Source organism: Eleutherodactylus coqui, chromosome 13 (assembly GCF_035609145.1).
Source record: "Eleutherodactylus coqui strain aEleCoq1 chromosome 13, aEleCoq1.hap1, whole genome shotgun sequence".
NCBI lineage: Eukaryota > Metazoa > Chordata > Amphibia > Anura > Eleutherodactylidae > Eleutherodactylus > Eleutherodactylus coqui.
Window position 1 is genome coordinate 34,466,141 of NC_089849.1, and position 26,801 is coordinate 34,492,941.

A 26,801-nucleotide genomic window follows, 5' to 3' on the forward strand; every position below is an offset into this window, starting at 1 on the left:
GTATACCCGCTAAGGCTAACTACTCGAGCGAGTAGTGCCTTAGCCGAGTATCTCCCCGCTCGGGGGCCGGCGGCGGGCGGGGAGGAACGGAGGGGAGATCTCTCCCTCTCCCCCCCCCCCCCCCCCCGCTCCCTCCTGCTCACCGCCGCAACTCACCTGTCACCCGCGCCGGCAGCCGAATCTTTACAGACGAGCAGAAGGATACTCGGCTAAGGCACTAGTTAGCCTTAGCGCGTATACTCGCTCATCTCTACATATAACCTCTTATATAACACACATAAAGACAAACAAGAAATAAGGTTTTATAGCATACTCTACACATCGTACAGCTTTTACGGCCAGGATATCTCATTGTTTCACATTCCTTAGGGGGTGTAAAGATACAAAAGTCAAAGTGCTCTAAATAAGTAAAAAGAAAAACAAAACAGTACAGTGTAGTGCAAAAACCCCCGGACACAATATGAAGCGGCACTAGAGGGCAATAGGTTCACCTGATGGGGTTGTGGTTTGGCAGGCACAACACTGGAGTTGGCGTATGAAGAGGTGTCTCACAACCCGCCGCAGGAGCCACACGAAGAACAGGCAGATGTAGTTTTCCTCCGCTGATGAATGAGATTCAACCGCTAGCTGTAAGAAGAACCTCTTTCCGTGTTGGACAGACATTTGTCAGACACTGAAATCTGTAACCCATTAAATACAGTCCTGCTTATGACTACCGATTCCATCTTTCATCAGTGGTGGTGGATATAGACATTAGGTGACCAGCGTGGTTGTTTGATCTCAAACGTTGATTCAGGGATTACTCTGGCTGCCATTATGGAGTCAGGAAGGAATTTCTTTCCCCGCAAATTAGTTAAATTGGCTCGTTGGTTTTTTTTTTTTTTGCCTTCCTCTGGATCAACAGGGGGAGGGGTAAAAAAATAAGACATAGACAAACTGGAGCAAGTTCAGAGAAGAGTTACCAAGATGATGAGCGGTCTGCAAATCATGTCCTATGAGGAACGGTTAAAGGGTCTGGGAATGTTTAGCTTGCAAAAAAGAAGGCTGAGAGGAGACTTAATAGCTGTCTACAAATATCTGAAGGGCTGTCACAGTGCAGAGGGATCAGCCATATTCTCATTTGCACAAGGAAAGACTAGAAGCAATGGGATGAAACTGAAAGGGAGAAGACACAAATTAGATATTAGACCGTCAGGGGGATCAATGAGTGGAACAGGTTACCATGGGAGGTGGCGAGTTCTCCTTCAATGGAAGTCTGCAAACAAAGGCTGGACGAATATCTGTCTGGAATGGTTTAGTGAATCCTGCACTGAGCAGGGGGTTGGACCCGATGAGCCTGGAGGTCCCTTCCAAATCTACCATTCTATGAAACAGGTTGAACTAGATGGATTGGACATTGTCTTCATTCAGCCTAACATACTATGTTACTCCTACATATTGTCTATATGTGTCTATAGAAAGGGAATTAGTAGTAACTTACCTTCTACTGAATGAACATTTAGTAACATTACCACCACCTTATAGTTATATACAACGCAAAGCATGGACACAAGCTGCTCCGTACATGCAGAGGCACTGTTTATTTTTTTTTATATATGAATGCCACAAATCTTCACAAAAGTGCAGTCCGCCCAACATCCCACACCAACAGTATAAAAGACTTTTCACAATACTTCTTTACTGTACATATAATTTCTTAAAATGTGCATAAACGTGTTAGATATAACATGACTTTGCATACACGGATGGTAACAATCATGCATATTAATATCATTATATAGAAACTTCTATTCGAAACATAAAAAAATAAAAACATTACGTTTAACAAATCCAAGGCTCAAGACAAAAAGTAGTGCTATAACATTAGGGGGCTCTCAATGTCTGCAGATGGGGAGGCCCTGTATGGATTAAAAGGGTTATTCCAAGATAGTTGATAAAAGTCCTGATTGGTCAGAGTCTCAAACTGAGACCCCACACCCTTCCTGCCGCACTGCGGGCTCGAGGCACCACGTACAGTGAGGAGGAGAGTGGAGTGGCATCGCACATGCTCCACCACCGCTCCATTCATTCAGCTTCGGTATAGCAGAGTACTTGTCCTCGGCTCCTTCAGTCAGCCTCAGTGAAATGAATGAAGTGCGACCGCTGCTTCATTCAGTCCAACGTCACTGCAGGTGGGTGCAGAAAGTCCAGTGATGAGAGGAGGAGAACAAGGGACTCTTGTCCTTGGCATTTGTGGGGGTCTCAGCAGGAAGACCCCACCGATCAGACTATGAATAGGTGATGAGTCTATCTTGGGAATCCCCCTTTAAGTTATTACTTATCTCCCTAACTCTGTGAAATGTATATGCATTAACAGTTTAAAGTACAACGAAGGCCATTATTGTGTTGCTCCAAACATTGCAAAGCCTACAGAGGTTTGATTACGTGACCGTATCCAAGAGTTAAAGGAAGTCGGACACGTTATTTTTGTCCTGGTAACGCAATATACCTATACATGTGAACTTGAACGAAGAATGCAACGGTACCTTTATTTCTTTTCAACTGAGATATCCCCACCAAAGCTCTTCCTGCATTGTATGCAAATAAGCTGTCTGTAGACCATCCCATGGGTGATCCGCCCCTCCAAACAGTCCGGCATCTCTCCTTCCTTTTCAACTCAAATACACCAGCTTACTGAAGGACGTCTCTATCTGTGCCCGCAGGAGAAGTCATACGTTCACCGAACACACCTGCTTCGCATTGAGGAGATCAGGAGCATGCGCATTACGTCATTACTGCTTGGAGAGGTCACAGCACATGTGCCCAATCCCGCAGTGCGGCGTAGGCACGTTTGGTGGAGCACATGACTTCTCCAGTAGGTAGAGCTGGAGACACCATTCAGCAGAGAAGCAGGCATGTTCTAGTTGAAGAGGCAGGGAGAGAGGTGGACCGCCCATCGGACAGTCCGATAATTTGCATACGGCATAGAAAGAACTCTGTTAGTGATATTTCAAGATTGGAGCCTCATTTGAAAAAAAGAAAAATAACGTTAACGCGCATTTCTCGTTGCGATGCCCTTGCATAGGCAGATTATGTTAATAGGAGAAAAATAATGTGACAGACTTCCTTTAAAACATCCTTCATTTTCTAAAAACATATGAAAAACAGGAAAGACACACACTATTTGCATCTCGGACAGGTTACAAAGATTCACCTTACGTGGTCAACAGTCTTGGAGTCATTATTAGATGCTTGTTTTATAGTAAAATGGGATAAAGCGGATATTTCTCCAAGTGTCTTTGATCATAAAAGAGCACAAACACCACAAGAGAGGCAAAGGGCACATAATAAAATCCTAAAAAGTGTCATTTCAGTGCAATAGCTACAAGCTGTAAAGGTTCAACCATAGCGGCCAGGGTGTGATGCCAACCTGCCTGCACAATAGAAATGGCAACTACGTTGGGGCAAGACTGAACAGGAGCAAAAATAAAAAAAATTCCAGCCATGATCTGATGTTATTTAGATGTGAACAAAGAAAGCTGACCTACAAGTCATAGTTTATAAGCTACCAAAACAAGAAAAAAGCAACAGAGAAACTTTCTTTTCATCTACACCTAGAACGGTCTTGTTCTGTCAGACTTACAAGGCAGTATTCACCAACACTGGTGTACAGTCCGTGGCTTGTAGAGGCGAGATTCTTGTGTAGCGTTCCCAGTAACTGAGCACATCTGGTGATAAATACGGCACAGCAACTAGACAGTGCGACTTCTCTTAACAGAAAAAAAGCTGAAAGCCTTAGGAAATGAGATGCACAGAGTGGTGGTCTTCTAGAAGTTTAGGTAATATTTTGACTGTCTTACGCTGTTAAATCCACTATTCTAACAATATACATCATTATAATTATATAGTAACACAATGTAACCCCTGCCTCACCATGTAATAATATATATCTACAGAAACAGTTATGACGCTGCAAGCCTGTATTTAGGCATGAAGCGTAATGCGGTCTACATCATATTAAAGAAGCGGTGGTGCTTATACATTGCGGTATACAATCGCAGGAAGAATAAAGCTTCCCAAGTATTAGCATCATGCAAGAAGCACCAGAGCACTGTGATATATTCATGCTGCCACTTCCAGTAAGACTACCCTGTTGGATTTTCGAGAGTCAATGTGTTACTTTACAGTTTATATATAGCTTTGCAAATGCACTGATCCTTAATGACGGCTCTTGTATCGCAGCCCATGGTCATCTTCGGCTGCATTCGAAATTTTGAAGACTTGACAGCAGCGTTCCCTACTGAATCAATGCCTGTAGACATGACTCCAACACTGAATGGTCACTTTATTAGAGACCCTGGCCCTTTCATTAGAGCTTCCTTGTATAGAAATTAGACACGTGACCCCGGAGGAGTGCAGCATAAAATCATGTGACAATTTTTGCAAGAATCAATTTCAGTGCGAATCCGCAAAATTGAGCGATCTGAGCGACTTTTAATAAAGTCTGATCATCGGGGTTAGACTTCCAGAGGCCAGGATTTCATACACTTCCCCCGCTGGGATTTGCCCACTCCGCTAGGGTTTTATCTTACAATGGTGTGGAGAGAGTATAACAAGAATGATGTGATTGAAGAAAATCATCCAGCGAAAGGGTTTTCTGTGGATGTCAACAAGAAAGGTCAGGGGCGGATGTTAAGAATCAATCTGATGAACAGGCGGTGCACAGTCAAGCAAACTGCAACTGTATAAAACGCTGGTGCTTCAACTAAGATAGTCCAAATGCACAACTCGCTGTCCCTTAACATGGATGGGTTATAAACAGCATCGCACTGGCGTAACTATAGGGGATGCGGTTGCACCCGGGCCCAGGAGCCTTAGGGGGCCTATAAGGCCTCTCTTCTCCATATAGGGAACCCAGTACTATGAATAAAGCATTATAGTTGGGGGCCCTGTTACAGGTTTTGCATTGGGGCCCAGGAGCTTCAAGTTACACCTCTACAGCACCACCATGGTTGTTGAAGAAAAATACAAAAGGCGGAGCAGAAAAACTGGACTACCTGCTCAGATGAAACCGGATTCCTGTTGCACCATGCTGCCGGTCGAGTCAGAATTTGGCACAAGCTGCATGAATTGATGAACCCTCCCTGTCAGGTGTCAACAGTTCAGGCTGGTGGAGGTAAAGTACTGGTGTGGGGAATGTTTTCTTGACACATCCTGGGTCTTCTTATACCTGTACATGGATGCCATGATGGATTGCTGCGGTTCTAAAGGCCACAGGAGATGCAACGTGCTACTAGATGGGCATCAGGGGCGTAACTATAGAGGGTGCAGGGGATGCGGTTGCACCCGGGCCCAGGAGTCTTAGGGGGCCCATAAGGCCTCTCTTCTCCATATAGGGAGTCCAGTACTATGAATAACGCATTATAGCTGGGGGCCCCGTTCCAGGTTTTGCATTGGGGCCCAGGAGCTTCAAGTTACGCCTCTGATGGGCATTTCTAATAAAGTGGCTGTTCAGTGTATCTTACAGTGCTAAGTACTGCACTATATTATGGAAGAGTAAGGGTCGGGTTACTGTTCAATGGCTGCAGTAAAGACTTACACGTTCCGTATGACAAGACAATGAGCCAGAAAGAAATGCTAAGCTCGGAAGCTTTCATAATTCTGAGGATGAGCCATACACACCAATTCGGTAACAACTAGATCAGTACAAGCAACTAAAACTAAACATTTACTCAATACCTATATATAAGCTGTAAAATGGTTTTAAAAAGTCAAAATGTACCAATGCATAATACAATGTAGAATACTAATTTACGAGCCAGCGGGTGCATATCCATTCTTTTAAAGTGCATCTGCAAGTGTTCATATAGTGTGAGTACTGTCAGGAATGCAGAGTACAAGACTGATACGTAAGATCCTGTATATAATATTTGCATTAACTGAAATTGGAGTTCCTAATGAATCACTCTAGTATAAAGGAATAACACATCCCCCATGTTAAATGCATAAAATCATTGGGTTTATGGCCTTAAAGCCCCCTGGCGATGTGTAATAAAACTTCCATATTACAGAAAGAGTACATCTATAAATATATCTGTAGAAATAATATCTGTACAATTGACATTAATACACCTAGAATCGGACATAATACAGAAACTTTTATGAAAGGAGTCCAGGGCGATTCAAAAACAAGGCGGCATACATGAACTGACATTCACCGAATGACATGAAGAACTCTTCTAAGTTTTTGGGAATACCCCTTTAAGAACATGAATAAGTGCCTCACCGGTTGCTAGCAAACTGATCAAGGAGCATGATTGGTACTGCCCGTAGATCTGATGGTACCACTTTGTGCTTTTGACAGATTCACTTCCATATGCGCAAAGCAAACTGAAAGAAAGATCATTTTAAAGAGTTTGTGCTTTAAACCGTAAGTTCCCAAGACAGGTTTTACGTGACGCGCGTAACGGAACGGGCATCCAAGAAAAAACCAAAACAATCGATAACGCCAATAATAGGGGACCGATTATACAGGAGGCTGTAGGTAAAGTCACATCTATAGAGAGGACATCAATACCCGCACCAAATGTAGGCAAGTAGAATCCTTCCATGATCGGTCTTACCAACACTTTAAGAAAGGAGCAGTAGATCCCAATGGAGTGTCAGGACAAACGGACAAGTGCAAAAAAGGTTATTGCCTTGGATGGCCACAAGGTCCGATGACGTGGCTGGGAAGGATATTAGAGGACATCCGTCTCCCTTTCTATTCCCACATATTTCAGAGCATCCGCCTGGCTGTATCTGAAAAAGACATTGAAAACCAACTTAAAATTTCATTTGACTTTTCAGAATAAGCTGACTTGTGTGTGTGCATGAGAAATAACATTATATCTGGCCAATATATGAATTGCATTCTGCAGTGTTTACCAATTTTTCACTCTGCAACTACATCTCTGATTCTCAGTTTTCTCTGAGCTAGTGGGTGGAGACTAGCTACTATGATGTCTCCCATACACAGAACACACAGAGATCTTGCTCCCATATCTCTGTCTTTTACATACAAAGAAGCAGCAGCATGGAGGACATTATACAGTAGTACCAAACAGTGTAGACATGATTCCAAGAGCATGGAGACAGCAAAAAACAAATCCCTCTGAGCTGCAGCAGCATGACTGCATGTCTGTTTCTTGGCTTCCCTCTGACTTAGCTCCTCTTTTATCCCCGTTGACCGTTAAGCCACTTTTACAGGACACACTTATCATGCAAATGGTTCGTTTGAGAGGTTTGCATGATAATTGCGCTGTGTAAACACATGCAGTGAAAAAAAACAATCACTGATTGACCGGATCTTTCATGCAGACCTAAAAATCATTGTTAGTCTGCTGCTGCATTGTTCCATCTAAACAGGTTGTTGTTCATCTATGAACGACGGCCTGTTTACTGTGAATGGAGGCGAACGGGCCAGAACGTTCACCGGCTCGCTCCGCCACTCTAGTCACTGAGTAATGGTTGCTCCTGTGTAGAAGCACAGGAGCGATCATCGCTGGGAAGGCTGTTGGGCACTGAAGTGTCTGACAGTTGTTCCATGTAAAAGGGGCTTTACGGCAACATGTAATCTGATCCCTCAGTGAGTTGTTGGCCTGTCTTCTCTATCAAGATAGATTTTTGCAGTTTTTTTTTTAAATCAGTGAACAGTTTAGGAGGGGGCGGAGAGGAGCCTGATAAGTGGAGGAGGAAGAATTTTTCTCTCATAAGATATATTGCAAAGTTTCTTATATTCACATGTATTGTACATTTATGCATAGTTTTTTGAAAGGTTAGTGAGCATTGAAATTTGGACTAATTCAGGGTTATCACTGGTGGCACTAGATCTAAATCTATTAAAACAATAAAAGCAGCTGTACTTACCCCTCCTCTTCCCCGACAATCCATCACTGCAGTCCTTCTGGTCTTTGTTTAAGAACAGCGACCACCTGACCACTGCATCCAATCGGAGGCTGGAGTGGTCGTGTGCCACTCTCCTGGCATTACCGCTCAGATGCTGGGAGCCACGATGCGAGAAGAATGGCACCTGACCATTGCAGCTTCTGGCTGGCTGCAGTGGTCTGGCGGTAGTCATTCCTATGCAGAGACCTGGAGAACCTTGGAGCTGAAGTGCTGAATCACTGGGGAGGCGACGGTTAAGTACCGCTGCTTTTATCATTTTCACAGATTTGAATCTATTAAAAAAACCAAACCAAACAAACAAAAAAAAAAAAAACACGCACAAACAGTCTCACATCTGGACAACCGCTGCAATCACAATTCTTACCGATAGTCGAAAAACAATTCTTCACCAGCTTGGATTCCTCGATTGGCAAATATTCCAATGCGGTGGTCTCCATTCACCATAACCACTGCGAGGCACAAAAAGACAACAGTTACCAAATTTGAAAGCGGATATATGGTTAACCCCTTAGCGACCAAGCTGGTTTGCGCCGGGCCAAATTTTGGAAATCTGACATGTGTCACTTTAACATAGAATAAAGGCCTATTTAGACGGGACATGTGTCCGGCAAACGATGCCCGACACTCGTCCTCGCGCATACTCGCTCTTATGCACCTGCACGGGAGCTAGTATCGCTGACTCACAGTGGGGCGGCTGGAGGAGATTTCTCTCTTCGCGCTCCCCCGCCCCTTTCCATTGACTTAACATAACATTTATTTACACTGAATGATCATCGTTCAGCTGATCGTCCATGCAGCCTAAACGATGGGCGATGAGCTGATCGCTCAGTGTAAATAGCAGCCGTTCAGTACTGAACGGCCGATGTGTTAAGTGAATGGAGAGGGGCGGGGGAGAGCAAGGAAATCTCCTACAGCCGTCCCGCGGTGAGCCAGCGATACTAGTTCCCGTGCAGCAGCACGCAGTATGTGCGGGGACGAGTCTAAATGGGCCTTAACTCTGTAAACATTTTGCATGTACAGGTAAATCTGACACTGTTTTTTCGCCACATGTTGTACTTCATTTGGGTGGTAAAAATAGACCAATAGAATTTGTATATATTTATTACAAGTGCCAAAATTGGGAACATTTTGAAAAAAATTTTTTTTTCACATTTTCAACTGCAATGTCAAATATATGCAAACATACTGAACACATTTGTGATAAGATATATAATTCCATCTGTTTACTTTATTCTAGAATAATTGGGGTGTAGAAAGTAGCGCTCTGAGAGCATTCGCACCTCCTCAGACTCATAAGCTTGCTGGGGTGCAGTGGTCTTGAACAGAAGGTGCTCAACAAGCTGCTCCTGGAACTGTATTTGCGTCATGGAGGGACTTATATAGTGGGACACTAGTATAGTAGTTATCCGTATACACATGCTACCCCTTGTGTAAAAATGGGCTCAGGAACTCCCCAACTAATTTTCCCCATTTATGCCGATGTTATCTGGGCAATCTGGGGGATGAAGGTGGCGGTCGCTGCCTTTATACATGAAGAAATCACAGGTATCGCCTGCTGTACTCTCACACGCTTATATACCTTCACGCCATACCTGGCGCGTTTAGAGGGGATTAACTGGCGGAATAAGAGACGACCATGGAAACTCATCAGGGACTCGTCAAACGGACAGATTTTTATCAGGGGTGTATAAAAGATTCTTTTAGCAGGTGGATTAGGAGCCTCAATTTATATAACCGGTCATCAGCAGAGTCATCTGTTGTGGGGACAATGGGTTTTCAAAGCAGTGTCAGGCATGACAGACGCCAATACAGGGGTTGCGTCTACAGCGTTGGTAGACCAGTACGAGCGGATGGAGGATTTTTTTTACTAATCCCATTAATAAGCTTCCCAAATGTTTTTTTTATTTCTGGGACGCTCGTGGGGGTCCATGGTCTGGAATAGACAGAGGTGGGGTGCTCTATAATAAATTGTCCGGCATAGATGTTGGTCTGCTGGACAATTCCAGGACGTTATCACTAATAAATACATTAAAAACATTAAAGGGGGCAAAATTCACAACATTTACACCCGGAGTTGCTGCAAATTGGGGTGAAAATAATTTTGCGGAATCCCACATTGCGGGACGCACCGCAGTACTTTTGTTTCAACCTCCACAGGGCTAGCAGTAGAAGTCTTTACTGTTTGAATGTAGGTCTTCTTCCGACACAGTTTTGGTATCACTACCCGAACTGCTAGAACACAACAGAGCGTAGGCCTGCTCTGCACTATAATGCCTACGTGCCATTTTAGAACAATTTTTTTTTAATGGGCGTAGCCCAAATGAAAAAAATTAACCCCTCAAAAATGGCCGTGGGTATTCTGAGGCCGGCCTAAAACAGAGGGAACTTTTTTTTTACCTGTAACATGCAAAACGACTGCCCCATTTTCTGTCCAGCTTGATACTCACCCTTAGCGTAGCAATTAGGATTCACTGAGTGGTTTGCAAATCGGATTTTATTTCCCTTTCTTGTGGCGTCCACAACAAAATCTGTCCAGGAAAAAGAAAAGGTGGAGATCAGTGAATTGATAAATAAATCTTGCCATTTGTATAGCGCCAACTTATGCCGCTGCACTTTCAGGTAATTTATTTACCACGCCCCACCAAGCTGGGTACTCCTTTTACCGACCTCGGTAGGATGGAAGGCTGCGTCTGCCTTGAGCCGGTTACCTGAACCAGTACATGACTGTGTGAGGATAATAGACAGCCACACGTACTCAATGACGTAGTCTAGGGTTTTTCCTCATACTTTCTAGTTTATGGGGTATAGTTTAATTTAAGTATAAATTAAAATACTAGGCCTCCATGACATCACTGCACTTGAGAGAAACCACAACTGGACTTTGACTGTGGACTGTGACTTCCATTGATCATCTCTCGGCATAGCGAGCTCTCCAGGAGATAAAGTGAAGGGAGAAGAGATTTGCAGAAAACAATCTGAACAACAGAATACAAAACTAAAAGCCTATGTAAACAAAGCTGTGGCCATCGGTGATTCCAGAAGTCACGGCCAAGGATCTGTTCATTTGCACCATGACGATCCTTACCATTGGAGGGAAGCACCAACTTTGCCACCATGATTATTTAAAATCAAAAGTTTTTTAATCAAACTCCATAGAGCTCTGCTTTACTACACTGCCTGAAAGTGTAGTGCTTCGGCTGACAACAAGCGGACACAGCCCTACTTTGCAAAGTTGGGGAATATGACCTAGAACAGTGCTCCCCAACTCCAGTCCTCAGGGACCACCAACAGATCATGTTTTCAGGATTTCCTCAGTGTTGCACAGGTGACATTGCCACAGGTGTTCTTACCATAGGAGATCCTGAAAACATGACCTGTTGGTGGTCCCTGAGGACTGGAGTTGGGGACCCCTGACCTAGAGCATGCTGATTAATGGAGGACTGTTGGGTCTCATACATTAGGCAACAAGAAATTTGTGTATGAAAAGAAAAAGTCCTCAGATGTTGCGCCAAGTTTAAAATAAGCCTCCTATCTACAGGATAGGAGATAAATAACGAACTGCTGGGGTCCAAATACTAGGACCACCGCAAATGAAGAAAACAGGAGTCCCTTGCACTCCTGAGTGGATATAGCAGGCAGTCACACATGTCAGCTGCCCTTCCATTCATCTTTACGGGCGTGTTGGAGACTACCAAGGGCAGCACTCAACTGTCGCCAGCTGTCCTATAAAGATAAATGAGATGGCAACGGACATGCTTGAATGCTGATCCATTTAAGGGTTCACAGGACCCTCGGGATTGGTGAGGGTCCAAGTCGTTGGACACCCACTGTCAGATACTTGTCTTGAATTCTGTGGATAGGGGGCAAGTTTAAACCTTGGTACAAGTTCCCTTTAATAAAATCAATTTCCCTCCTAATTACTGAGATGTGGAGTTAGGGGTGTAACGAAATGAAAAAGGTTTTCCCGTTGCTTAAAATTGCTTCACAACCACGCTGTCCTTCCTGGCTGCTGCCAACCAGAACATGTGACTTCTTCAGCCAATTACTGACTATAGAAGATCACCACTGCTGTGGCCAGTGATTGGCTGGAGCAGTCACATGTCCCGTTCTACAGCAACCAGGAAGGACAGTATGGATGGGAGTCAATTTTAAGCTATGGGAAAACCCTTAAATAAATAAAATTAAAAAAAAGGGTACAAAGCTTGCTTTTGGGGGTTACCAGTGCTGGTCGGGACACGACTGGGTACAATTGAGGGGGGGGGGGGGGGAGAGTTGGAAAACCCTTTTAAGGAAATACTACAAGACAATGACACTGTGGCACTAACCAGATAAGAACAGCCAAGTGTTTGTACGATTGCTACTACTGCAGGGAACACAGAACTCACCATTGTTGAGGTTGAATAGAAAGCTTGACATGTATTTATCATAGACTTTTCCTCTTCTATCGGCTTCATCCTGGGAAATTAGCTAAATAATAGAAAAATGCACATCTGATTAGTGTAGAATTCCCTTATGTACAGTCAAATGGAGAAATAAAACCAGAATCTGACAGCGCCTTGAAAAGATGAAAAATTGGCAAAAACAATACAAAGTTAGTCCTTTTTTAAAAAATTCCTTTTAACCCCGCATTAAATCCACAGATATGAAGAGCAGCTTATGTAAAGAGAAGAAAACCCCCGGCAAAAAGGATGGGGTTTTTTGAAAAAGGCGTGTTATCTACGTTGAAACACATTGCTATTAACCCTTCCTGATCTGTGTATGTGGCTATTAACCCCTCCTGACCTGTGTGTGTGGCTATTAACCCTTGCTGACCTGTATGTGTGAAATAAAGAAAAGGGAAAACTTCTACTAGCTGCTGGAAGTTATTGAACAACAAACTCCTGGTCCCAAGGGAGAAGGTCTGCCCTGTCTTTCAGCTGTAAGGGGAATCTCCCCCTCCCCAGTAAGTACTATATACCATTTTCAATGATTACTGCTTGAGCGTGTATGGAATACTCTGACTTATGTACAGTCAGGATACTAACCTCTCCACAATATTCAGAGATGAACTCGTTCTTCTGGACAGACTCTTTGATGAAAGTTCCCCATCCAGCAACATCTGAGGGGGCCAAGAGCAAGTGCTACAGAAGCAAAATATATATAGAAATGAAGATTAGTGGATTAATCGAGAGAACAGGGGTCCCCGCAGATACAGAAGACTACAACCGTCTGACTTGCCTTCTTCAGGCCACGCTGGATGCTGCAGTTCTTGCAGGACACAATTTTAGAGTCCCAGTGCTCAGAAGCACCGCACGTCAAACAGAGATCCGGATCACATTCCCGTACAGCCAGATAGCAGGGGCATTGCTTGGTGTTACACTGGGTCTTACACCTGCAACCAGGGAAGCGGTTCTGACCTGCGGAGCAACAACAGAAGATCACTCAAATATAAACCCCAATAAATGACGGCACTACGGTTTAAATTAAAGGGCTTCTGCCAAGTTAGCCTCTATCCACAAGGGGTTTTCTGGGACTTCAATGTTGATGACCGATAGGTTATGAATAACAGATCAGTAGGGTGCCAGACCCCTGTAGATTAGCTGTTTACAGAGGCTTTGAGCGAGTGCTGCAGTCTCTCGGGACGTGTCATTCATTGACCATATGCAGCTGACCTTTTACAGCTCAGTCACATTCAAGTCCAAGAGACATAGCTGTAATACCAGGCACAACCACTACAAAATGAACAGTGCTGTATCTGGTATAAAAAGTAGAGGTTGCAGCCTCTTAAAACAGATGATTACTGGGAGCTGGATGCCCACCGATCTGATATTGATTGCCTATCCTAAGGGTACTAAGGGTACTAAGACTACCTTTAAGAGCAGTTACTAAAAAATAAAAAGTAATAAAAGACATGGTATTACTCACAATCAGGGTTGCACTGGCAGAATTTTTCACAGAAGTTCTGTGTCATGATGCAGGGACAAGTGCTGTCACACGGATGATCTGGGTGGTCACACGGCTGATAGTTATAGACCTGGTTTGCGGAATTATCTATTTCAAAGAAAACACAAGATCAGTTAGTACTAGTTGTAATTATACCTTTATGTCAGGACTGCATTGACCGATAAAAATGGCTGCTTTCTTCCAAAGACGCATGCAACTCCCTTTCACAGGTCATGTGTGGCATTGGAACGCACCTCAGTTGAAGTGAATAGACCAGTGGACAGGAGAGGTGTCAACTTTTTTTTAAAGGAGCCATGTTTATTCTCATTTTAGACAATCCTTTTAAATAAAGCATTTGAGCAGAAGAAAGGCACTACACCATGTATGTCATTGTGAGGTTCCCAATAGTGTTAAAAACGGCACCCACATTCTAGACATTCGAGCCACAATAAATAGGATTTGTATCCTTCTTGCCATTTAAAGTCCTTCTCGCTACGCTCTTTTTTTTTTTTGAGGGTGTGGGGGGAGGGGTCACAAGCTAGACTGTGGGTATAGCTACTGCCACTAGGAGGTGGGCACTAAGCAAAAAAAGGTTAGCTCTTCCTGCAGGCAACAAGGTGGTGATCAGTTTGTATGCAAGCAGTAGGAGCAGCCAAGTAGGATGGGAGAGAGAATACATCTGCGTACCGTGCACATCAAGGCCAGCCTGGAGCGATGAGAATCACCCGGAGGCCTTCCATCTTGATCTTCTTGAGAAGTCAAGGAATGAGAAGAAATGGAGGAAAAAAAGAATGGGAACTGGAAGTCGGTCCAGGGAATTACGAGGGCATCCACTGCTCAAGCCTGGCGATCCTGAGACCTGGACACAAAGTTTTTGAGTTTGCGGTTGATTCTGGACGCTATGAGATCAATGTCCGAGTGACCCAATATCTGACAAAGTGTTTGGTACACTTGAGAATGTAACTCTCATTCTTCTGAGTTGACTGTCTTTCTGTTGAGTAAATCTGCTATCCAGTTGTCCATTTCAAGAACACTGAGAGGTGATCTTCGGTCTATGTCAGGATTTTTACTGCCTTTGCCATGGGTGCCGCCTTGATTATTTAAGGAACGCGACTATCATGTTGTTGGGTTTAGACCTGAACAGGTAGACCTGCTAACTGGGGAGTGAAGTGTTGAAGAGATGGGAGAATGGCCCATAGTTCCAACACGTTTATCATAGGAGTTGACTCCCTTACTGTCCAAGTGAGCTTCTGCAGCATACCACTTACGCCAATTAGGCTGACGTCTGTGGCGAGTACCTGCCAGTGGAGCGTCAAAAAGAAGTGCCCCAGGTGGACCTGTAGAGTCAAACAACCAGAGCACCACCAGCAGAAAACCATGGCGTAGCCCAAAGAGATGGCCTCCCAAACCCAGGCATCTGAGATGGCTGGGGTGGGGCCGCCCTTCATGAGGAGGATTTACTAGAGGTGGACTTGGAGGATTATGACTAGTGACGCCAGGAAGGTCGCGCTTTGCAGGGGGGGCCTCCATATTTGGTCCTGCGAGTATCTTTTTTTATCATCAGAGGACCGGGAGCTTGAGGGACGAAAGGAACTAAACTGGGGCCTCTTTTTCTGTTTAGATCTCACACAGCTGCCTTTGTTGGATTAGAACGAGGAGTATGCCACAGGCAGGGTGGTGTTTTTTGATAAATGGGACACTGGGAGGTCCACTATAGAGGAAAACAACCACTTCTCAACTAGGTCTTCTGGAAAAGGGTACGTGATGTCCAAAACCTTGGTTTGGAGAAAAGTTTGTTGGAAAGGTTCTATTCTTTGACCAACACCTCCTCAAATTCTGACTGAGAGGTAAATCCTTCGGAAAACGCTTTGAGCATTTGCCTAAAGGGTCTCTTTCACAGCGACTATTAGGCTATAGACCAGAGAGGAAAGCTTTAATGCCTGTTTCTCATCCAGGTCAAAATCCAAGAAAAAGTCTGAGAGTTCACCTTCAGAGTGACTTTAGTCTCCGGGACAAGGCTCCAAACATGTTGTCACAGGGACTGGAAGATGCATCGATGCAGGGGAGCTATAAGATTGCCTCGAATGAAGAGCCCTAGCCCGTTTCTGGGACATACTACAAGAGTCATCGAGCGTAGCAAATATATCATCATCAGACACACTTAGAGGCAGTTGACGGATAGATTGGTCCAGCCGGTCTATGATGGTGGAGACTTTAGTAAGGTCCGACACCACTTGAGAGAGAAAGTGTGCCCAAGGGCTTGACAGGAGTAGCATCGTGAGCGGTTTGCCGGCAGCTGTTAGAGAGAAAACCGTTGCAGTACAACGGCTCAGACTGACCGCATGGGAATTCGGTACTGACGCAAGAGAACGCAAAATATGTGGCTCTGGCTGGGTCTTGTCTGGAGCCTTCAGCTCTGGAGTTGGACATGATGCCATGGCCATGGCTAGCAGTAGTTAGCGCACTGTCATATAGGCCTACTGCTGCGGGCACTGCAGAAGTAGCAATGAATGGGAGTTGGCCGCCAGGCATGCTTACACAGTCCGGAGCAGGTTTTGCAGAAGAGTTGAGATAACGACTAAGCAAGAAGCACTTCGAGGCACCACTGGTCTTAGCATGCCGCTGGAACCAAATACACAACGCAGGAGGACCCGAGTGCAGGCCTTGAGAGGAAGAGAAAGCCTCAGTGAACAGGGAAATAGATGTCCCGTCTGTGGGTGTGGGAATAGGCTTAAAGAAGGATGTAGCTGCAGCAAGAGAAGAAGGGTATAAAGAGAAGAGGAGACTAGGGTCAAACTACCCTTGACCGTGCCTCCTTGTCTGAGGGTCAGGCTGGCAACAGAGTGGTTAATGCCAGTCTGTTCGCCCGCCTCGGTGGGGTAAAACGGAGAGTCTAGTGACACCCCTGTATTCCCAAATTCAGGAACTGATTACCTTGGTGTCTGTAGGAGGGGTATAGCTGGTAGGAGCAGCTAACACTTTTTTGCTCAGTGTCCGCCTCCTAGTGGCAGCAGCTATATCCATGGTCTAAGCTGTGTCCCCAATGCAAGGAATCAGAAAAGGAGCTTTTTGAATTTATGGTTTCCTAAGCTAACTGCACAGACTAAAGCAATGAGTATTACATACACCTTGTGCCCCACTGTGTGGGAAAATTATGTAAAATAATCTACTATTACTTCCTATGATGTACACAAACTGGGGTGGGGGGTGGGAGGGCATTAGTTTAGGGACTGCCATTCTGCTAAAATAAATACGGCATTTTATGTACAAGCAGATCTGTTGTTCACAACTTACCCTTTTTAAGTTGGATTTTCCTGCAGTGTGCGGCCCAAAGTCTACAATGCAAACAGAAGAAGATACTTAAAACTAAATAAAACACACATTCTAACCAATTTATGTCAGTAATGGGATTGATGACTGCCCTATAAAAGCAATATTTAAAGGGAATGTATCACTATGCCCTCTTAATTCCTGACTAAAAGTATTTATCACATGATATTTTTACTTCCAATAACATTTCCTCAGTGTCTATCTATCTATCTATCCATCTCATATCCATCCGTCCATCCGTCTCCTATCCATCCGTCCATCCGTCTCCTATCCATCCGTCCCCCATCCATCCGTCCCCCATCCATCCGTCCCCCATCCATCCGTCCCCCATCCATCCGTCCCCCATCCATCCGTCCCCCATCCATCCGTCCCCCATCCATCCGTCCCCCATCCATCCGTCCCCCATCCATCCGTCCCCCATCCATCCGTCCCCCATCCATCCGTCCCCCATCCATCCGTCCCCCATCCATCCGTCCCCCATCCATCCGTCCCCCATCCATCCGTCCCCCATCCATCCGTCCCCCATCCATCCGTCCCCCATCCATCCGTCCCCCATCCATCCGTCCCCCATCCATCCGTCCCCCATCCATCCGTCCCCCATCCATCCGTCCCCCATCCATCCGTCCCCCATCCATCCGTCCCCCATCCATCCGTCCCCCATCCATCCGTCCCCCATCCATCCGTCCCCCATCCATCCGTCCCCCATCCATCCGTCCCCCATCCATCCGTCCCCCATCCATCCGTCCCCTATCCATCCGTCCCCTATCTATGCATATCTATCGGCAGACATCTATAGAATTGTCATTTGGAGCTGTGGACACCGCTCTATAGATTGCTGTGAGGCAGGCAGTGTGGATAAGAGAATCCCCTATAAACAAGGGATGTCTTGCTGACAATAATGGGAACGGGCAGCAGTCATGAATGATCATATCTGCAGCTGATAAATCCCTGACAATTGCCCAGTGTAACAAGTGCAGATCAACTTGTTATATTGTAAATTAGCACTCGTTATGGGCAATTTGCCTGCTGATCGGAGGGGGTCTCACTGCTGAAATGCCTGCCAATCAAAAACAGGATTCCTGTGTCCCATTCTGCCTATCACTGCAGGGGTCACCTCTTCCCCCGCAGTGACGTCAGAATCAATGGAGTGCATGTGCGGTTGGCGCTCCATTCATTTTAATGGAGCTGGAGGAAATACCCAAGCAGGTGCCACTCGGCCAGTAACCACATGTTGACTGAAACAAGTCCAGGTGCCACCACGCAATCAGCAGCCATCCAGGTCCAGTTGAGCCGATGTACGGACACCATTGTATAAGCTCTTTGAATGACACCAAATTGATGGACTATACCTGTGCTTCCTCTTCTTCTTCTGTGCAGTACTCATCAGTTCTTTGGCTGGCACTTTCAGGATAAGTGAATCTTTCACAGCAAACTGAAAAACCTTTACAGAAAGTTATGACAATAAATGATGCAGACTCTGCCTATTGCTCTCTATACAGAATAACACAAGTAGGCCTCATTCACACTGGTCTGCGCAATTCTGGTCGGAAAAACGCACCGTTTTCACTGCATATATATGTACATTTTTAGTGCACATTCACTGTGTTTTTCATGTGGCCAAAAAAAACACAAGGTGGCCCAATTGATGCCAGTTTTTCCCTCCTGACAACATACGTAAAAACCGCGGTGAATGTGCACGTAGCATCAGTTTTTAATGTACTGTTATCGCACTCACATAAACTTTCATGGGTTAGTTTGGCCGGTGATATGGAGTAAAACAGGACAGAGTTATATTTTTTACATGAAAATGGCGCATTAGAATATACCAATTTAATTCACTGGTACCGTAGTCAGTCCGTAAAAAATATAGACACAAAGTATGCCTTAGAATATCAGGAAAATAGCCTAATAAAATATGCAGTCCCAACATAGGGGGGAATAAACCATGCGCCTGCACAATTGGCAGCAATGGAGCAAATCAAAGCCTCTTCAGTGCTGGCAAACATTAACTTTGCCTGTTTCAGCCTACATTAAAGGGGTTGTCTGCCAAGTTTAAGAATAGCTGTAGATGTGCTAAAACACAAGCAGGGGTACTTCCACCACCCTCTCTCCAGCCCCACGGTCCTCCCGACCTTTGTTTAGGAATCACAACCACCTGACTGTTGCAGCCAATCATTGACCTCAGTGATCACGTGTCGTTCTCCTAGCAATATGGCTTCCATCAAGTGAGCCAAAAAGCCAGGAGCACAGCACATGACCCCTGCAGTCCATGATTGGCTGCAACAGTCAGGTGGTAGCTGTTCCTAAAGACCGGGAGGACAGGGAAGTACCCCTTGCTTTTGTTATTTTAACACATCTGCAGCTATACTTAAAATTGTCTGACAAGCGAACGACATCTTTACAATTCTAGTTTTAGACCTAGAATTTAAGTGATTAAAGCAGCAGGTGACCAAACCTAAAGGCCGACTGCATATCATCCATGATCACCAATAGGCAGTGTTACAATTATGTATTATAAACAAAGTCCAAGTAACGAATGCAGGTTGTCCTTTAACTAATCTGCTGTTAACATTTCAATTACAAGCCCGGATTCCCAGGTCCAAGGCAACAGAGATTAGGTTAAACACTTCTAGGCTTCCATTTCATACCTGCTTGCATGTCTTGGTGCCCATTAGACGGGCAATGGAGCAGAAGTTGTTGAAGTAGGTTCCATGGAAGACTCTGAAGAGAGATTCTTCGGCTCCAGACCATTCCACCGGTTCGCTGGTTTCTGAACCCTCCGACAAGTCCCCGCTCATGCTTCCCTGCCTCTGCCTCGTGGGGGTTTGGCAGCGTGAATTCCCTTCTGTATAGAAATGACATATACATGTATAATAGTCCAATTCCTTAAAGAGCACCTATATATTTTCAATTTAACTTGTAAATATGATTTGAGTTGTGGACGGGCTGCAGATTTCGCAGGAGTTTAAAAAAAACAAACAAACTGCACTGCGCATGTGCGGCGGCACGCCAGCTGGCACATTTGCACACATCCGCAGTGAAGAAAAAAAAAAAAGACCTGCAGAAGACCCGGATGGGTAAGTAGAATCCCGCAGTGTCCTTGGCCACTGGCAGGTCGGATTCCGCTGCGGGCTCCTGCATGCAGAATCCGATCAGCCCGTGAACATGAACGATGCCAGAAACTTGAACAATACACAATTTAGTTTATTTTTTAGGCCTGCCTAAAATGTGTAACAAACTATGATCGGCCCCTGTAAATATGGAATTAATTATCCATGAGCGACTGCCAGTTTACGGTAAATGGTCATGAGTGGCCAGAAACGATCTCTGGTGGTTCCTCCTCCATTCACAATTATTGCTCCTGTGTGTAACGACAGGAAGGAGAATTGTTGGGACGACTGTCAGGCGCTTACGTGCCCAAGAACTGTGCAGTCTGCATAAAATGGACCTAAACAGGACTGAAAGTCACATGAAAAATATGCAGCTGTGAATTAAACTATTTAAATCATTGGGCTCTATTCACTGCGTATTACATGTGTAATATGGTGCATAAAACAAAAAAAAACGTTTGGTACGGTGTTAGCCAGGAGAGCAAAGTGTGATTGTTCTCAGTGAGAGAAACCAAGTAATCTTGTAGATATGATGCCTTTTAATGGCTAACAAAACTACATGATGTTATAGCGAGCTTTCCAACCTCTCAGGGTCCTGCTGAAAGCTCGCTATAACATCATGTATTTTTGTTAGCCAGTAAAAGGCATCATATCTACAAGATTACTTGGCTTCTCTTACTGAGAACAATCATACCATGCGATGCATATTTACGCTCCCGTGAATGAGTCCTAAGTTTCCGGACTTCCTATTGAAGAGCACAACGGGAGAGCAGGTACTTACCTGAAGAGCTGGAAGCGCATTCGTTCCCCGTGTCCCGATCACTGTCGGCTTCTTTGGCCTCGGTCACTGATGAGGTGGAAGCACTTGCACTGGAAGAAGCAGCGGTTGGGGTTTTCTTCCTCCGCTTCCCCAAGCACTTGAATTTGGGGTTGTTCATCATAGCGTACTCCTTGGCTCCATCCTGAAGGATTGAGAGTGGAAGGCTAAAAGAAGCATCTTATAAGCGATTGATGAGCTGATACCATTATATGGAGAGAGAAATCAACTGTAAGGCTGGAAGCCAAACAGGCAAGACATTACCAAGTGGAAAGAACTGGAGATTACCATGAATTACCCAAAAAGTCCAGGTGATAATTGCTATTATTTTATACAGAAAACTATTAAATAAGTCAACCCTCATACATGTGACCTTTTAGCATCCCCTCTAGTGGGCAGAGAACAGCTCCCAATCCAGAGGGTTCAGTGTGGCCATGAACTAAAAAGGTCATCCATTCATGTAAATGGGTATTCTGCAATGCTATACGTGGCCCATAGCAGCTCATAAGGGTTTTCTGCAGCCAGCTCAGTGTCACAGCGGCGCTTCCGTACGCCAGAATGAAGGCAAAAAGCCGATTGGTAGAGGCGAGGAAGCAGCAGCATTTTCCCGTCGGCGCCCACCACCAATTAGCAGCACGTATTGGCGACAGTGGAGAGTAGAGAAAACTGGTAAGTGATCTCACATTTGTTCGCGCAGCCACGATTTAGTTAGCGCGTTTAGACGCGCGATCGCGTGCACAAATGCTGATACAGCAAATTTTGGCGCGTTCACTTTATAAGGCGTCCACTTTTTTCCCCCGCTTTGGGAGGAAGAAAAGTGCGTTTTATAAAGTGAAAAATACAGTAATGAAGTGAGCAAGCTTTAAATGGATTGGTTTCAATGTGAATCCACATTAGAATAAAAAAAAGATGTTAAAAAAAACCCCAAAACTAGCAATCTGAGTGATGCCCAACGAGGTCTAGTCATCGGTGATAGACTAGTCAGGGCCAGGATTTCACATACTGCGAACCTTGTGGTGCTTTCTCGCGCAGTGGTGTGGAGGGTACACCGAGAATGGTGTGAGCAACGAAAAACATCCAATGAAAGGGGATCCTGTGTATGTAAACTACTATAAAAGGGGTCAGAGGAGGAGGTCAAGAATCGTTCTGAGGAACAGGCGGTGCACAATCAAACAAGGTGTAGACAAATAGAACGCTGTTGCACCAACTGACTGAACACACGAAGTATGGATGGACTAGAACATCAGCAGATGACCAGGAGTTCCAGGGCACTGCTGTCTAAAAGAAACAAAGAGGCGAGACTCTAGTGGGCAGAAGGATGTAGAAATTGGATCACCGGACAGTGAAAAATATTGTCTCATCAGAAGAATCCAGTTTCCAGCTGCTCCGTGCTTATGGGAGGGTCAGAATTTGGCGCAAACAGGAGAGCAGAAATTGATGAATCCTTCCTATCAGGTGTCAATAGTTGAGACTAGGGGAGGTGAAGTAATGGTTTTTGGTACATGCTGGATCCTCTGATGGTTTTTGGTACATGCTGGATCCTCTGATACCTGTGGATAGCAGACCTAATGAAACGCTGCGGTACTAAAGGCGCAAGCAGAGCCAACGAGTTACTAGATTAGTGTCCCTAATAAAATAGACATTCTCTGTAGATACAAAGAAAATTCCATCTAAGGCCGCCTGCACACATCCGGGTTCGATTCCACATGCGGAATCCCACTGCGGAATCCAACCCCGTGCCCGGCCGGTGACGCCATGTACGGATTCTTCATATTCTGTACTGCGAATGTGCCAGCCAGTACACACGCACAGTACAGATTATGCCGCGCCATCACTAGATGAGGACTGGGATCCCGCAACCTTTGCGCAATGATGATTGAGGAACGGCCGCGGGTTGGATGGCTTCCATTGACTTCAATCTGCCTGACTTCAATCATGCCACGATTTTTCCACCGCAAGTGGGGGAAAAAAGAAGAAGAATCGCAATTGATTTTTGCTTGTGGGCAGGAAAAAACGCTGTTCCATAGCATGCTATGGCAGGTAATCGCTGTGGAATCCGGAGGTGGATGCCCGATCCGGATTCCACAATGCAAATTGGGCCGTGTGCAGCTGGCCTAAAGCATTGATAAGAGTTAATTTCAGGAGTTGCGAGCAGTTTTGTGGCGATCAACCCTTCTTTTACAATGGGTAGGGGTTGTAAGGTGAAGGGTGACTTCATACCCTTAGATGTTAAAACCGAACAACACAAAAAGGAATGAATTTAGTGAACTCTCAAGACCCCATAAACACTCACAAGACCCCATAAACACTCACAAGACCCCATAAACACTCACAAGACCCCATAAACACACACAAGGGAACCTACCGCCCCACGTATAGCAGGATGAAGATAAAGATCATGGATTGCAGGACGGATGGCCACCAACTATCATCAAATATTAACAAGCTCAATGAGTAAAGCAATAAGCCCCTACCAGCCACAGGAAGCACTGGCTGCCACACGGTTCCGGTTCTATCTTGATTTCTCCATTCCTCCTCCGACACATATTCGGACTTGCATGAAATGCTAGAAGGGTAAAAGAATAAAATGCTTATTCTTCTCACATATCATCATCACAGACATGCTATGTATTCACAAACACCCTGAAGTTTGATTCAACGAGTATTCCCATCTTGGCTTGAGAAGAAAACGGCTGTTATAATTACTAGCCACCCGGCTGGCAACTAGTGATACAGCCAAATGCATCAGCCCAGCGGCGCTTCCAAAGCTCTCATTGAAGGCAATGAGAGCTACGGAAACAGTAGCACGTCGCTTCCAAAACTCTGAGTTTCACGCCGTTTCCGCTGTAGTTTTCACTTCAATAAGAGTTACAGAAAACGCACCAGGCTGAAGTGCTAGGCGGTCTCCAACAGGGGGCAGAAACAGAGCTGGGTTTTCCCATCTCGGCCATGAAAACCAGAGATGGGAATACTCCTGTATGTGTGACTAAAGCGGTACACACACCTCAGAAAGCGGTCAGCTGACCCAGCACTCGGCCGACGGCTATTCCTCATGGTGCCCCCATACCCGTGCACATTTGGTTCAGCTGAGCATCCATGTGTTCTCAGTGGGAAGAGAAAATGAACCGCAGACATCTCTGGCAGCAGCTTCTCTCCAGAGCAAAGGATCAGGCACATCGCAATCCAACTGCCTGAACCTCCTTTCCCTCAACAATCGGAGTCAAGGGCAAGAGTCAGGACACCCCCATATACATTAGATGGTCTGCCAATCCTGCTGAAATTGGTGGGCTTGGCCAATATTTATTTAACACATTAGGGACCAAGCTTTTTTGCTTTTCTCCATTTTCTCTTTTTCCTCCCCCCTTTTAAAAAATCGTAACCCCTTTATTTATCCATCGACGTCGCTGTATGAGGGCTTATTTTTTTCGGGAAGAGTTGTATTTTTCAATGCTACTATTTAAAGTACCGTATAATGTACTGAAAAACTTTTTAAAAAATCTAAGTGGAGAAAAATAAAGAAAAGAACGGCATTCCGCCATCTTTCAGTGTGTCTTGTTCCTATGGCGCACAAACTGTCGAGCAGGCAGTCTATTAAGCCATGACAGCCCTGGGGCCTTTCAGCAGGCCCCTGGCTGCAATGACATCCATACGGCTCCCTGTGATCTCATCGCCGGGGGGCCGTACGGGACTCCCGAACATCGCTTGGGGCATTTAAAGGGTTAACAGCTACGATGAGCCACGCATCTCGTCGGAGCTGTTGCCGACGGGTGTCGGCTGTAAGAAACTGCTGGCGCCCGTGATGTATGGAGGGAGATCATCGCACGATCTCTCTTCATGCAGGCCATCAAAAGGTGTATTGGCGGTCACTAAGGGGTTAAAGTGTATAGTTAGTTTTATTTACAAAGTACAACATGCAGAATTCTCAGGAAATTTCTTCAATATACCCAGTGAGAACACTCAGTACAGCCAGTCATACACGAGAGAACCGTCTACTGAGTGTGCATGGTTATTTTAATGGTGGAAGAGGAACAACCCAACACCAGACATTTCAGTTGATCTAATCAGTATTTAGAGTTTTTGACTGACTTTCCTCTTATGTGTTTGGACAGCTCAAGGGGTTACTTGAGGACATGGACATTTTTTTTCCCCTCTGCCTCACTTTCCAAAAAAAAATCCTAACTTTTTATTTTTCAGTCAATGTTGAGGGCTTGTTTTTTGGGGCACAAGTGATATTTTTCAATGGCACCATTTAACCCTTTCCAATCCAATGTCGGGCCTGCCCCAACATCATCATTTCCCTCCACAGCTCCTATGTCGGGGCAGGCCCGACACTGCAGTGGAGGACTGCATCTGCACCCGATCATCAGACACATCGGGTACAGATACACTCCTGCACTGGTCCTCATCGAGGACCCCCGAGGAGAAGGCAGAAAGGGTTTTTAATAGAGATGAGCGAGTATACTCGCTAAGGCTAACTACTCGAGCGAGTAGTGCCTTAGCCAAGTATCCTCCCGCTTGTCTCTAAAGATTCGGGGGCTGGCGGCGGGCGGGGAGGAACGGAGGGGAGATCTCTCTCTCCCTCTCTCCCCCCCCGCTCCCCACTGCTCACCGCCGCAACTCACCTGTCACCCGCACCGGCAGCCGAATCTTTACAGATTAGCGGGAGGATACTCGGCTAAGGCACTACTCGCTCGAGTAGTTAGCCTTAGCGAGTATACTCGCTCATCTCTAGTTTTTAACCCTTTCTGCCTTCTCCTTTACACATTACATAGCGCTCAATTAGCGCTATGTAATGCATAGAGATTCCGGCCGGCGATCATGTGACCGTCGGTGTTACCTGACCCCCAGCGGTCACATGAACGCCGAGCCGGGAGCCTGCACCGAGGGAGGACCTGCTTACCTGACCGGTGTCTTGCACATTCTCCTTCTGCCTACCGGCCCGGCGATCATGTGACCGCCAGGTGCCACCTGACCCCAGTGGTCACATGATCGCCGAGCCGGGAGGCAGAAGGAGAATGCGGAAGACGCCGGACAGGTAAGCAGGTCCCTCCCTGCACCCTCCTGAACTTTGTCAGTTCAGGAGGGTGCAGGGAAAATGTATTTTTTCTCATCCATTCTCCCCAGCTCCAATTTATTTGGAGCTGGGGAAAATGGGTGAGAAAAAAATAAATGGATTGGAAAGGGTTAATGTACTGTATGCCTGGCAATCGCCAAGCATTGGTGGTTCATGGTTACAATTCTCTCCTGACAAGCAAGAGGCCAGGGTTTGATTCCTGTCCAATGCTGTATGACTATTATTTCCTATAAGGAACAGTTAAAGCAGGGGTCCCCAACTCCAGTCCTCAGGGACCACCAACAGGTCATATTTTCAGGATATCCTATGGTAAGAACACCTGTGGCAATGTCTGAGGCACTGACAATAATTACATCACCTGTGCAACACTGAGGAAATCTTGAAAACAAGACCTGTTGGCGGTCCCCGAGGACTGGAGTTGGGGAACACGGAGTTAAAGGCTCTGGGAATGTTTAGCTTGCAATAAAGAAGGCTGAGAGGAGATTAAATAGCGGTCTACAAATATGTGAGGGCTGTCACAGTGCAGAGGGATCAGCTCTATTCTCATTTGTACAAGACTAGAAGCAATGGGATGAAACTGAAAGGGAGGAGACGCAGATTAGATATTAGACCATGAGGGGGA

At 45.5% G+C, this 26,801-nt stretch overlaps 1 protein-coding gene across 1 annotated transcript in view; it reads right to left on the bottom strand.

Moving 5' to 3' along the window:
* Positions 1-1,561: 1,561 nt before the first annotated feature.
* The window catches only part of EZH1 (enhancer of zeste 1 polycomb repressive complex 2 subunit), a 54,484-nt gene continuing 29,244 nt past the window's right edge, over positions 1,562-26,801 (bottom strand). Inside the window, exons 12-23 of the mRNA XM_066587343.1 lie at positions 23,580-23,671; positions 21,070-21,250; positions 19,827-20,023; positions 18,528-18,619; positions 17,143-17,183; positions 13,831-13,956; positions 13,144-13,322; positions 12,951-13,046; positions 12,312-12,393; positions 10,374-10,454; positions 8,291-8,375; positions 1,562-6,780 (exon numbers count right to left, since the gene is read on the bottom strand). Coding sequence (XP_066443440.1) covers positions 6,720-6,780; positions 8,291-8,375; positions 10,374-10,454; positions 12,312-12,393; positions 12,951-13,046; positions 13,144-13,322; positions 13,831-13,956; positions 17,143-17,183; positions 18,528-18,619; positions 19,827-20,023; positions 21,070-21,250; positions 23,580-23,671 — 1,313 coding nt within the window. The 3' untranslated portion in view covers positions 1,562-6,719. The remainder of the gene's footprint in view (positions 6,781-8,290; positions 8,376-10,373; positions 10,455-12,311; positions 12,394-12,950; positions 13,047-13,143; positions 13,323-13,830; positions 13,957-17,142; positions 17,184-18,527; positions 18,620-19,826; positions 20,024-21,069; positions 21,251-23,579; positions 23,672-26,801) is intronic.